At 36.2% G+C, this 13,263-nt stretch overlaps 1 protein-coding gene across 2 annotated transcripts in view; it reads right to left on the bottom strand.

Moving 5' to 3' along the window:
• Nucleotides 1-405: 405 nt before the first annotated feature.
• DIAPH3 (diaphanous related formin 3) overlaps nt 406-13,263 on the bottom strand; it is a 256,877-nt gene continuing 244,019 nt past the window's right edge. For both annotated transcript variants that reach the window (XM_054812840.1, XM_054812841.1), the window contains one exon: nt 406-3,141. In XM_054812840.1, coding sequence (XP_054668815.1) covers nt 2,885-3,141 — 257 coding nt within the window. In that variant the 3' untranslated portion in view covers nt 406-2,884. The remainder of the gene's footprint in view (nt 3,142-13,263) is intronic.

Genomic DNA, 13,263 nt, shown 5'->3' with positions numbered 1-13,263 from the left:
GGGAACGTACCTCGCAAGATTACTTCAAATGCTTTTATCTGAACAGTCATGTTTGAAGAAACCAGGAAGCTCTTTTTATAAGGATTTAATTTTCAGGTGTGAATTACAGAAAGAGAAGGTTTTGCACAGTGTGTGAAACTTTCTTCAATATCTAGCGCAAGTGGTATATAGCTCAATCCCTCAGTTCAAGGAACAGACTTGATACTTATTAAAAAACAGCTTACTAAAAATAACTAGCACACACCATTAAAGGTCTACCCAAAGTATTTTTAGATTGAAGTAACTTTAAATTTTAAATTGAATAAATGAATTAACGTGTAAATTTAATTAAAGCAATTTACTCCATATAATACAGAAGTTGAGTTTTATACTTTAATAAAAACATAAAAGCATAGAAATAGAATACAGACATAATACTTTCAAAGTTATTTTTACCTGAACTCTTTAGGCAATACAAGCATTTTTTGCTGTAAAAATGACACGTGTATTTGCTTCTAGGGGAAGTTAAAGAAAGATGAAATGTAGAAAGAAAACTTACTGTGTATTTCAACTGGACTGTGTACTTGAACTCTGAATACATCAAATTATGATGGTACAAAGAAATACTGAAGGGGAAAAATTATATACTGTATTTGCATGGATTCTAAGAAGTTGTATAGCTTTTTTTGTTCTCTGAGTTATACAAAAGAAACTATGAATTAACTTGATGGCTGCTTGAAAGGATTAATTCAGAAACATGGTATCTTAGAAGGACTAAAAGCCCTGGAATACATTTCTAAAAGCTTCTCAAACTGTAAGAAAAGGTAGCTTAAGTTCTATAATTTTAAATGTAAATATTTATTTTACAATCAGAAGATGCTAAGCTGCTAGTAGCATTTTGTTAATTGAGAATTTCAGCGGATAGATAGTTTTGTAACTTTTCTTTGCTTGATAAACTACACAGTAGTGTCCAGAACTGTCAGGTTTCTGTTGTGGACTATTACCCACTAATTCAAGTGAACAACTTTACTGTGTTCAGGAAAATTAATTTGTACTTCCACTTTCACTTGGTAGGTCATCCAGCTAATATTTCAGAAACAGTTCTTTACTCCTAGTCCTTTTATTTTAGCACGTCCTCAGCAATTGAAGATATCCAGTGAATGGTTAATATTTTTTTTCTTCAACGTGTATTTTCTTTGTGTTTGAGACCCCATTTTATTTAGCCAAGCGTATTGTAGTTTGCAGACAGTAATTTGTACTGCACCCTGTCAACAGGGGTAGTAAGTTTTAACAGTGGAGGTGCAGAAGACCTTAGTGGAACAACTACTAGAAGCTGTATCTCAAGTTATCCACTACAGATGCATTAAGCCCCAATTCCATGGTTACCCTATGCAATTTCAAGTTACCAAAGGCAGCCTTGCATGACAGCTTTGCCCGTTGTTTGCAAGGACAGCTGAAGAAATGACTGCCTGATAGGCTTTCTCTATATCTTTCCTTGACTTCTGTTTACACCTCTTATTTTTATCAGCTAAGGCAGGAAATGTAATTAGAGTGTATAATGACAGTTACAACAGCCTCAGAAACATGAGATGGATTCTATGACGGCTGAAAAACCCTCCATGCAGTATGTCTAAACAGGCCCAGTTTCCAAGTTCTAATTAACTTTATTAATGTTTAGTGCAGGAAGTACGAAGGCAACTTAAACAAGGACATAAAAAGCACTGGAGCATTGAAACACTGGTTTCATGTAACTGACTCTTATTGAAAGACATATTTTTCAGCATTTTGTAAAGAAAAATAGAGTACGTTAGAAGAAAGATATTAGATACCTAATACATTCTTATAATAAGGAAGCTTTAAATAATGGACCAAAGACACTAATAGTAGCTTCCTACTTGGTAACATAGGTAGCGATTCTTTATGATGTGCAATTAATAAATACGATAGTGAACATGTAACAATGTACAATGACAGTGCGATAAAAGAGATGCAATTATGTGCAAGATTCCTATTGTGCCAGCAAATAAGACTTTACGGGCTACTGGAAAATGAGTTTGTGAAAAAAAATTGTAAAAACCTTTTCCATTATGTGTTCTTTTTACGGAAACATATTAACTCACATGTGAAAAGATAAAATATTACACATGTAAATAACTGTGAAGACATTTTCCCCCCACTATGGACACAATTGCAAAACCTTGCAACCACAGAAATTGCATATATTATTTTGATATAATAGTAATAACTAAGCTTAATAGCAGTGATATATTAATCACACATAATGTATATTATTTGCATAGAATTTTTGTTTACTGTCCATGGATCTCTGTTTTGTAAATATATATATAATTCAGCAAGCTTTGGTGCTCTTTGATGAACTCAAACTGGAATATGGCTGATTTATATGATACATATTTCCTATTAATATAATTGCAAAGGATGTTATAATACTACTTTTTAGGTGCTAAAACCTCTTAAGTATAGAAATTGCAGTAGAAAATATAAGAATACCTTTTCTGTCATTTACTGACCCTTATTCCTAGGCATGATGATTTAACAATATTTAAAAGATATTCCTATTTTGAGCTCTCAAAACATGTGGTCAGCAGTTTGTCCACTAAAAGGATTGTGCCTCAGAATAATTTAGTATCTATTTTCTTCTGATATTTTTTGTACGCTCAGTAGGTAAAAACATAAAATAAAAATCATCTTGCAGTTATGCAAAACTACAGTATCATTTTGTACAGTCTTGCAAACAAACAGTTTAGAAGTAGATCATTCATCCATACAGAAGTTAGGAACTCAGACGTATGTAACGTCAGTAATAGAAAAGCAGTGTTTCTTTAAAGATGTAGGCTATTACAGATTGGTTTTAAGCTTTGATTTAATCCTTTATATGATTATTCTATAATGCTCGCAGTCTTGCCAGGAGAGCTTCTACTTCTGGAATGGCTTCTCCCTTAGAAGGAGACCCAATACGATCTATTTTCTTTTCTTTGTTGCCTTCTCCATGACAGGCTTCCTTTCTCCCAACAGCCTTGTTCCACGCCGTCGAACTTGCTTCCACATCATAAGTAACCTCTTTGGTGACTGGGCTTCTTGTCAAGTTTAAACTGATACTGTGGTGCGAACATGACTTCTCTAGTTGTCCTTTCTGGTTCTCTGCAGAAGATAAACCAAACAAACCTTGTTTCGCTATTAAAATACTCAGTTTCAATATTTTGTAATATGAAAAGATCTCTGGTTCCGACAAAATTTTACATGCAGATGATGCAATAGTGGGAGGACGGATTGCCAAATATGCAAGACAAAAAATATTATCACTTCAAAAGCAGTGGGCTTGGTCCCTTGGAAGTGATACAGACCTTACATGACTTCCTTAGATTAGCACCCATATTTCCTACAAAATCACAGATAGAGCTTGATAGGATCCTCCTTTCTTACTGGAGTCAAAGAGAAAACAGAGTACTCAGCACCTCTCAGTGTCTTCCAAACTTTTATCTGGTTAATTACATTTCCTACATATTTTTTTTAATTGTTCAAATTTTAAAATGTATTAAAAAAATCTATTTCAATTTCATTATCCATTGAAATATTTTTTCTTTCCTTTGTGATCTTTTAGGCAGCTAAGTAATTTTAAGAATTTGCATAACTTGCTACTTTCTGCTAAACACCACTGGCAGTGACCGTCACAAGAACTTGCACTCAGTTAATATCCAGGAGCTTTGCTGGATTGACATGTATTAATAGATTTCTTTTTTTTGTTCCTCTCCGAATCAAGTGACTGTTCTCAAAACCAGCATAAGAGTGGTCCCTCTCATAGATCTCAAACTTTTTAAAAACAGGCATACTCAATATTCATGTAACCTTGAGCAAGGCTTGAAAATGGCTTCAACAAACTTGACATGACATTTAAAGTTTTTTGGTTATTCGCTGAAAGATGTTCCATCATCCCAATAGTAATGACTTTGGAGCACAGGCAGTCACTCATGACAGTGTGTTTTATGTGAGTGCTGAAAATTCCTACCGAAAACAGCTTGTACATTAAAAGGCAGCTGCTGAAGATATTTACTGCACTGTCATTCCCTGACCAGGGGCTCTTGGTGATGGATGAGGATTTTACACACTTTCTTGGACAATCTCAGCAAATTTTGTAAGTACGATCACCTTTTGGCAAGTGGAGGAAAATAAATACCTTCCTTCTACCATCTTCTAAATCAGATACACAATTCTTAATTAAAATTTGATAATAGCTGAATTTTGCACTTAGCTGAAAAATGTAATTTCTGTTTTATGCTATGGAAAATAATTTGACCCTGAAGATGAAGCAGCACACATTTCAGTTTCCCTGAATCACAGGAGGCCAAAGATTGGATATGAACACATCTTTATAATTACATATAATAAACCTATCATATATAATTAAAATATCCCTGGTATATACACTCTTAAATATCCCATTCTACTTAAATGTTTATATTTATTGATTCTGAACTCATATTTGCAGGCTGATAAAAGCATGCTACCTGTATCAATATACAAAATACAACCTGTACTGTAGTCCTTTTTGTTTACATTCAATCTAGGGGCAGCGGGAAAAATACTTGGTGTTTTGAAAATCAATACACTTTTTTAAAGTAGAAGAAAACATATTGTCATATAATCAGAGATTAAGAATACATGTTGGACTTTAAAAAAGGCAAAAATAAATTGGGCACTGAAAGTAAGCTTCTCAAGCGTACCAACAACCAAATTTTAACTACTTTGCCGTTCAGTGGAGTCTTCACCTCAAAATACTCAAGCATGAGGATCAGTTAGGTATGATGAACTAGACTGAATAACAGAGGTGGTGAACACTTATGAATCGAGGCCTCAAAGTAAAATCCAGCAATATATTCCCCAGTTTTTCACAGTGTGCGAGGGGCAGAGTAAGGTGCCTTAGAATGAGATTTAGAACAGCAAATGGTCCAAGCAGGGAACTGCTGCAAGTTAGCTATTAAGAAGCTGTAGATGTTGGGATCTATCTCAACTTTTGTCCCGCTTTGAAACTCGGTAACTGATTTAGCCTTGCAGAAAGGTGTGTCCCATAACTTGCCGCCTACAATCCGGAATTGCTGGGTGGGGACGGTGACAGCTGAGTAAAGCTGTGTCTTTTTTTCCCCCTTAAGACAGCAGCAATCGTGTTGATACTTGTGACTTTCTAGGCATAGACTAATGAGTGGAGCATTTAACTTGAAAGGACCAGTGCCTTTCCCTTCAGTGTGAGGGGTCCTGCAACAACGGAAATGGGATTAGGAAAGTGCCTTAATCACTGGCCAGTTTATGTGAGTTGTCCTCATTTCATCTGTTCTAACTCCTGTCCAGTGACGATGCCACGATTTACTGGAAAAATCACAGTGCCATGTTCTTAATACATGACACTTTATGCTAGTGATTAGCAGCACTTCCTAAATAATGAGAACACTTTGGTCTCAGCCATGCTACAAAAAATACTGAGCAGCTAGTGTCAATTAAAAAAAACCACCAACAAAAAAAATTGACACATATTTTATCTAAATTCAGTTTTATCATTTCAAAATTGTTATTTCAGCTGCTTCCTAAATCAAGTAGCATCTTTACCATGTATGTTCTTTCAATCAAGGAGGAACTTGTCCATATAGCATTGCTATGCCTCAGTGCATGTCCAGAATTAGCAGATGTGTAGGTAGGCAGTTCCCTGCTTAGTAAACTGGCTGTTGTGAATCTCATTCAGAAACGCTGACCTTCGCTAGGCCTGGCTCAGAAAGCATACGTATTTACTTACAGGCCTAGATTTCACTTTGGTAGATATGCCATCTAAAGAATGCTGTAATACTTGAGGTATATATGCTGCTGGTGGCATTCTTCTTCCATTTAAGTCAAAGTTTAAAATGAATTAGGTACGAGCAAGGTAAAAAATCTCACTAATTCCTCAGAAATATTAATGTCTACCCTGCCAATTTTTTTTTTATTTTAATCAAGCAGGAATTAATTTGTGTTAACCCTAAACTCTTTAACACCCTGTACTGCTTCACACAGGTTCAAAGCTTGCATGCGTTGGTGATTTGGTACTCCATCCATTCCACAGTCATGATTTTGGATTGTTACCACACCTCTCTTGAGTCCTATGCTATAGTGGTAAAACCACTAAAGAAGTGCATTTTCAATGTGTAACTGTTGAGGTGGGTGGTTTAAAGAAGCCAATGCACCTTGCATATGATTTTGAAATTACAAGGCCGTAAGCTGCTGCAGTTTAGCACGTAACTTTGATTGGGACAGTAGAAGAGCTGGACTTCCTTAGTTTAGAACGATAAAAGCTATGAAGGATATAGTTATTTATGTTCAAGAAAAGCTCCAATTTGAGATTGACTGACAAAGTAGGCACAAGAATAAACAGCCATTAATATAGTTCTATTAGAAGTTAAAACTTTTTGAACTATCTTAGTAATGAAGTTTTAAATGCACATATATAGAAGTGAGAGCAAAAAACCATAACCAGCTATAAGGAGGAATCTCATATGTTTCTGAAGACAATATTTGATATGGCTGCCTGCAACAGCAAGGAGATGGGTTAGTGACATTGGGGCACTGTTTTAATCCTACATTTCTAGAACAAGGGTACCCACAGAAAATCCACAAACCATGCAGCTATGTACAGACTTTTCTAAACTACTTTGAACCATTACATCACAGACATACATAAATCTGGTTTGTGCTTTTGGCAGTAAACTATATTGGAAACAAATTGCAGAATAAAATCAATGTATTTACATACTTACACACCGTCGTTCAAATATACTTTTAAAGAATTGAATATAATAAAGTTATAGAAGGTTAAAAGAAAACTACTCATCGAAAGGTACTTCTACATGAAGTCTTGTTAAGAAAAAAGCTTACATTTCTGGAGATGCACTATTTGTCCACCTACTGTAGCAAGGTGTACCTTCCGGCAGTAGCAAGACAAAAAGAAATCAGACATTAAAAATCACTGGATAAAGACAGAACTTACTAATTTGCTGTATATATTGGAAATAGATGAGACAAGTTTCTAATGTTTGGTCACTTTTAGCAATCAAAAACTGTCATTCACCTATATCATAACAATCACTATTCAGATAAAAAAAAAAAAAAAGCAAAAACTTTAAATTCAAGCTTAAGTTTTCCAAACGCTGGAGTGAGAGGACATTTACCTATAACAGTTTTGACTTTACTGCTACTGAATGCTTCCAGGCACGGGTTAGGCAGAGATCACACTGTACACTACTAAAATCTCAGTGTCCAGATTCCATGACATTTAATCATTTTTCTTTCCCTTGTTCAATATCTAACTCTTGTGGGTCCTTCAGACCTATTAAAATTCAGTTTTCGCAGATATGAATTTCCTGAACATTGCTGTTAATCAAAAACATTTCAAAATCATATTCACATAACCTAGAGCCAAATAGCTACTATCATCCAGATACAAGTCTTTTTAAATTACTTTGATTAACAGCAATGCTCAGGAAATACAGTTGACAGAAAATTGTGCTTAATAGTTTTCCATAGTTTAAACGGTGTCCTAGCATAGAATAACTTATAATGATATGCTTATAATCTATTAAAGGCTACATTCTTTATATTCAGAAAATTCAGCAAAATTGTGCACTAGCATGTGAATAAAAAAAATCAGTAGTATGAGACCTGCCTGCTGTGAACCTCGGGAAGCAAAATATGATCAGTTGGAGATTTTTAAATCCTGCATAATACTGTTATATATTACCTTTAGTAGAGAACAAAAATGATTGCAAGAGACTCACTAAAGTAGAGATACCGATTTTTTAAAAACAACTAATAAATATTTAAAATAAAAAAGGAATTTGAAAAGCTTTAATTCATTGCATAGTTTCTCAATAAAAGTCTTGATACTAAGGACATATTTAGCTTTTATGTAAATATTTGTACACTGATTGAAAAATAAAGTTGCAATACAATAAGGAGAACTGCATTATATGGCATTATATACTTGTATTACAGTCATACATCTCAATGTGGGGCATGACAAAATCGCAACATAAGAAAGAACAATTGCAGTTACAACCTCATTACATCTTTTACCAAGTTAACAGGGAAAAATGCTCAAAACCCCAGTGGAACACTTCTGATCTCTCTGGCTTGTGCTCCACGTGCTACATCGTATTCCTGAAGCTATGTATATGCCAAGATTTTCTAAAGTCCACACATATCAACCTTACCACCAATACTAATTATTTTTACATTGTAAGCTATGACTTGCCTGGGCTAGAAGATGCTTTGAGGGCATGTCCCCATGACAAACGGCTTTGACTTGGAAAAAGTATTTAGACAATAGTCACGTACCACGGGCCTTGTGAGGATATCAGTGTATACCCCCATATGCTCCATCTAAATAAACAAAAGCCCTTGAGAAGTTAGCCTGAAGATGTTCCTTAAGGGTTCTTTTGCTGATATCAAAGTATAAAGCATTGCTGGTGCTTTGCTGAAGATACAAGGAAAACAGCAAAACAGTTTCTAAGCACGAACTATTTTTCTGATGTGAACTGGGCAATACTGGCTGATGTTTCAGCTGGTTGAGATTTACTTAGATAGACTCTAGTTTTGAATATGACTGTTGCTGGCAGACATTTTGAGGACCTCTGATTTTAAGTTCAGGACAAGGTGGAGGTTCGGAATTCCCACTTCAGCTGCATCTTGCTTCAGCTCTAAAGTGGATAGCTGTATCGGGTGTAGGTAGCAAGGTTTGGGTAGCGGGGGGGCTGCAGGGGCCTCTGTGAGGAGAGGCCGGGGGTTGACCCATGGCAGACACAGATGGTTCCAGTTGGCTCCAACCCACCCACCACAGGGCACGGCTCAGCCCATCACCCCCTTGTGCCATTCGTTCACTCACTGAAGGGACTGAGTGTAACCTGCAGTGATAACAGGGGGGTAGGAGAGGGGTCTGGAGAGACACTGAGCTTGAGACAGTAGCAGGAGTGTGTTTTTGATATATTTCTTTGGTTTTGTTTCCCAATACCCAAATCAGTAGCTACATATATATATATAGGCAATAAATTCATTTTCCCCAAGTCAAGACTGTTATGCCCGCGACAGTAACTAGTAAGTGATCTCCCTGTCTTTGTGTTGACCCATGAGCTTTGCTGCTCCTGTGCTTCCTATTCTCCTCTCCGCCCCACCCCACCAAAGGGGCGATCGAATGAGCAGCTGGGTGGGAGTCTGGCCACCACTTGAGGCCAGCCCACTGCAGTAGCTTAGACACTGCAATAGCTTAGGACTCCATCTGTATTTTAGCATTCCCTATTTTAATTTTCCAATTAAAAAAACCCACTAATTCCGAAAATTGTCATTTTGAACTTCCAGATTCCAAACTCTTGGCTTTTTACTATCAGAAATGTCAACATGAAAATAATTAATTATTGTTTTCCTCTCAAGAAGGAAATGAAGGTCTTGTTTCCTGCACTGACCCTTCCTTCCTATTAGAGCTTAAGACACTGGATACTTGTGAGCCCTGGTTTTTTCTTCAGGCACCCATCTTTCCTTAATGTCATTTATACAGCCCAAAGTTGGCACTCTGAAATCCATTCCCAGACCTTGGCATTGGTGTTAGAACATCACAACACCTAATTCTCTTCCTCAAAAGCCTGCTTTACCACCCACAAGCAGAATTTAGACATAATATGAAAGACTGCTATAGCTAGAAGGTCCATGTCTATTACATAACATCACTCATAAAAAATGGGATAGCTCTTTGCTGGATAGTATAATGGAAAATACTTAAAATACTTTTTATTGCCACTTTTTATTAGTTTCATATTTTTTCCACAATTTCTGTGACTGACAAGGGTAGGATTGGAGAATGTCCCTGAAATCTTAAAGGAGTGCTGTGAGTTGTTACGACTTATTTCAGTTATACGCTGCAGCCCCAGCTCTAACACCTAAAGGAGTGGTAGCTGGACTCGAATGATCTTTGCTTGATAATTAATTTCTTATATCCTAGTATTTCATGCTAAATGCTCACAACTTCACTAATCTAAAGCAGACAATAATTAATGAGGCATGGAAAAGTGTTACTGATTTTTGGAACATTAAGAAAAAAAAATTATGCACATTTCATCCAATAGTTACTGCTGTTCTTGAGTGTTGTGTTAAAAAGGTGTCAAACACAAGGAATAAACATTAATCAGTAAGTTCAATTTAGATGAGACAAAGTTTTCAGAAACAGTGAATATATGTGTTTGGATTTTTTTTTTTTTTTTTCATTTCAAAGGCAAGAAGAGAGCATGTCAGCACTAAATGAGGCTAGCACAGAGGATTTATAAAAACTAAATTTCAAAGAAAATCAATTACAAACTGTGAGCAAACTAATTTGTGACAAGAGGAACTATGCTGGACCAGCTCCCTTTTACTTGGCCCTAAAGCAAAACCTTTAAAACTTGTTTTAATCCCTTACCTACCTACATCAAGACTACTTTAAGCTCCTGTTGATCACTTCATTCAACCTTTTTCCTATCTTTTCCAAATGTAGTTTGCATTTGCATTGAGTTGGGACCAATTTTGCTGTTTGAACTAATATATTCTCACCGCTAATATATGGCAATGACTTTTGTTACAAGAAATGCAACTTTAAATTACTAGGATTTAAATGAAAGTCTTGAGTGCCTGCCAAGATGAATGGAGACCAGAAGTGTGGATCAGGTTACTGACAGAAATCATCCAAGGTTTTTATGTAAGTGAGAGAAGAAACCTCTGGAGGTGCCTGATGGCTAACTCAGACCTAGGAGTTTGGCATCCTCCCTGTTTTACTCTGCATTACAGTGGATCTTCTATGTCTTCTCAATGCATCTTTCCCCAAATGAAGGCACTTTGGGGAGTTCCTAGGAAACTGCAAAATGGAAACTTCCAAATTAGAAACCTATTTTGTGTCCATAATTGATTTTTAGAGCACATGTTTTGAATCATTCTTAACAAACTAGATGGGTAAGTCTCTTGATTTCAAAATGGATAAAAATTGGCATAACTTCAGTATTAATAAATAATAAATTAATCTTATTTATGTTGGGTTGAAGGGGTAAAAAGATAATCTTGATCCTATCTACATGGATACGTAGTGGCAGTGGGTCTTCAGGCAGTGGTCAGAACTAGGTGTTTATGGGATTTCTCCCAAGGTACGAAGAGGATAAGCATCAACTTTTTATCTTCTTTGAGACAGGAAGTGATCAGGAAATTACAATAGTAAAACTGAGAGTTAACGTATTTAGATTATTTTAAATGCCTGAAATGTGGTTTATTACTAGGGGTTTTTTTCCTTTTTTTTCCCCCACAAGTATATTGTAGCTTGCCATTTCAAAACCTCTTTAGAGTTAACAGAGAGCCAAAAATGATGACTGTGTAAGTCAGTGATCTGTGACAAGATACATAGAGGTCCATAGTCTAAAGCTATCCTCTGGTCAGCTGACGATAATTTATGTAGATCCCACATACTGAACTGCTGCTGATGCCTTTGAGCAGTAGACACATTTAGTCTTCAAACCTATCTGCATAGCATCTACCTATAGATGAATACTGCTTTCAAGGTACACTTTGACAAAGAATTTCAGGAATATGCATAAAACTGCTGCCATCAAAGGAAAGCCACTGGCAGCTGCAATGGGTAATGATAAGTAATGTGCTGATGAAAATAACCAAAATGGAAAAGAAACACACACTTTGTGTCGTCTTTTACCAATTGTTGTGGAAAAAAACACAGTAGGAAGCCTGATACCTCTGAAAAATAAAAACCTCAACAAATCCAAACAACAGAACAAGTTTTAAAGACTGACCCAATATTCCACTCACTGTGGTTCTAAATAATGTTGTTGTTTCTGTTAAGTATTTACTATTTAGCATAAACTTTTTAAAAAAACTATATAACTATGTCTAGTAATTGCCTTAAGAGTTTAGCACTAAATTATTTTTTATCCACTATTCGCAACATTAAATGTTTACAAGCTATTTCCTAACTATTCTAATAACTGCTACATAATCATACAATTTGTATTTCCTATTTTTAGCCCAAACTTCCATTCCCAGGTTTATATCAGCAATCGGAGTATTGGTAGGTGGCATTGCCTGAAGGTAGAGCACAAATATTTTGTAATGTCTGATCAAACCGATGTGAAAAATTGTCTTTCCCTTATCACCTGTTGCAGTTCTCTCCGAAGGAATCAATCTGCTTCTAAGGGAAAGGAGGATCTACAGAATCCTGCAAATGTTTTTGGGAGTAGCATACAGATGAAAGGCTAGGGCTGAAAGTAAATTAGGTGAGCATCAGTTTTACCACTTGAGTAGAAATGTAATTTTCTCACATTCCTGTAACAGGTACCGGACCAATGTCCTGGGGCAGTTCTTGCCCACACAGGTCACAGTCACCATTAGCCAAAAGATTGCAAGAATAGCACACAGCTCTCAGGCTCTTCTCATTTTGAAACACGTTTTTAAAACAAGTCTCTGGAGGGAAGTAGGGTAACAGAGAGCGCTGCATGTTGTTGTTGCTATGACAGGTGAGAGTGTAGTGATTTACTAACCTGGAAAAGTATTTATGATAACTCCAAATCCTAAGTAGATCGAAAAAAGATTTACACACCATTGATGTCAGCTTAAAGACATCTGTGCTTCTTTATGGTATGGGTGCTTCGCAACAGGACAGAAGCAAAGACCTGATTGTGAAGTTTAACCTGTGTAAACTAACATCCAGGATTGCCTTCATGAATACACATGGAGACAGGAAGAAGTTGAATCATCTTAGTTCATGCAACTTTCATCATTCAAGCATTATTATTATGATCCTTTCCTTCCTCTGACAAAGCTCTGCAGAAAATAGTCAAAAGCATGCTATCAAGGAGACTGAAACTGTGTAGCAGGAAACAGTACATTTTTAAGAAGATCCTCACACAAGACTAAATATTGGGAAATAAAGGCAGAGGAAAAGTGATTCATCTTTCCCTTGCTCTGCAAGATTGCATATATATTCCTCTGACAATTATTCTCTCTCTCTTTATATGAAGCTCTAATTAGTACTAGTGCTTTCACTTAATTATTTCCTGTCTTTGGTATGGACTGTAATTGGGCCTTGCTCATGTGTGGAGGGAGATGGGATATAAAAAAATGTTTCTGCTCTGCACGTGATCCAGCCATACGTGTATTTGACACCAACAACTGTACTTGGCAAGTGTGACAAATTGCTTTGAAAAGGGACCAGGATTTCAAGAGTCTAAA

Source organism: Grus americana, chromosome 1, assembly GCF_028858705.1.
Source record: "Grus americana isolate bGruAme1 chromosome 1, bGruAme1.mat, whole genome shotgun sequence".
Classification (NCBI taxonomy): Eukaryota; Metazoa; Chordata; class Aves; order Gruiformes; family Gruidae; genus Grus; species Grus americana.
The sequence above is the reverse complement of the archived record's forward strand: the minus strand, read 5'-3'. Positions and strand labels throughout refer to the sequence as shown.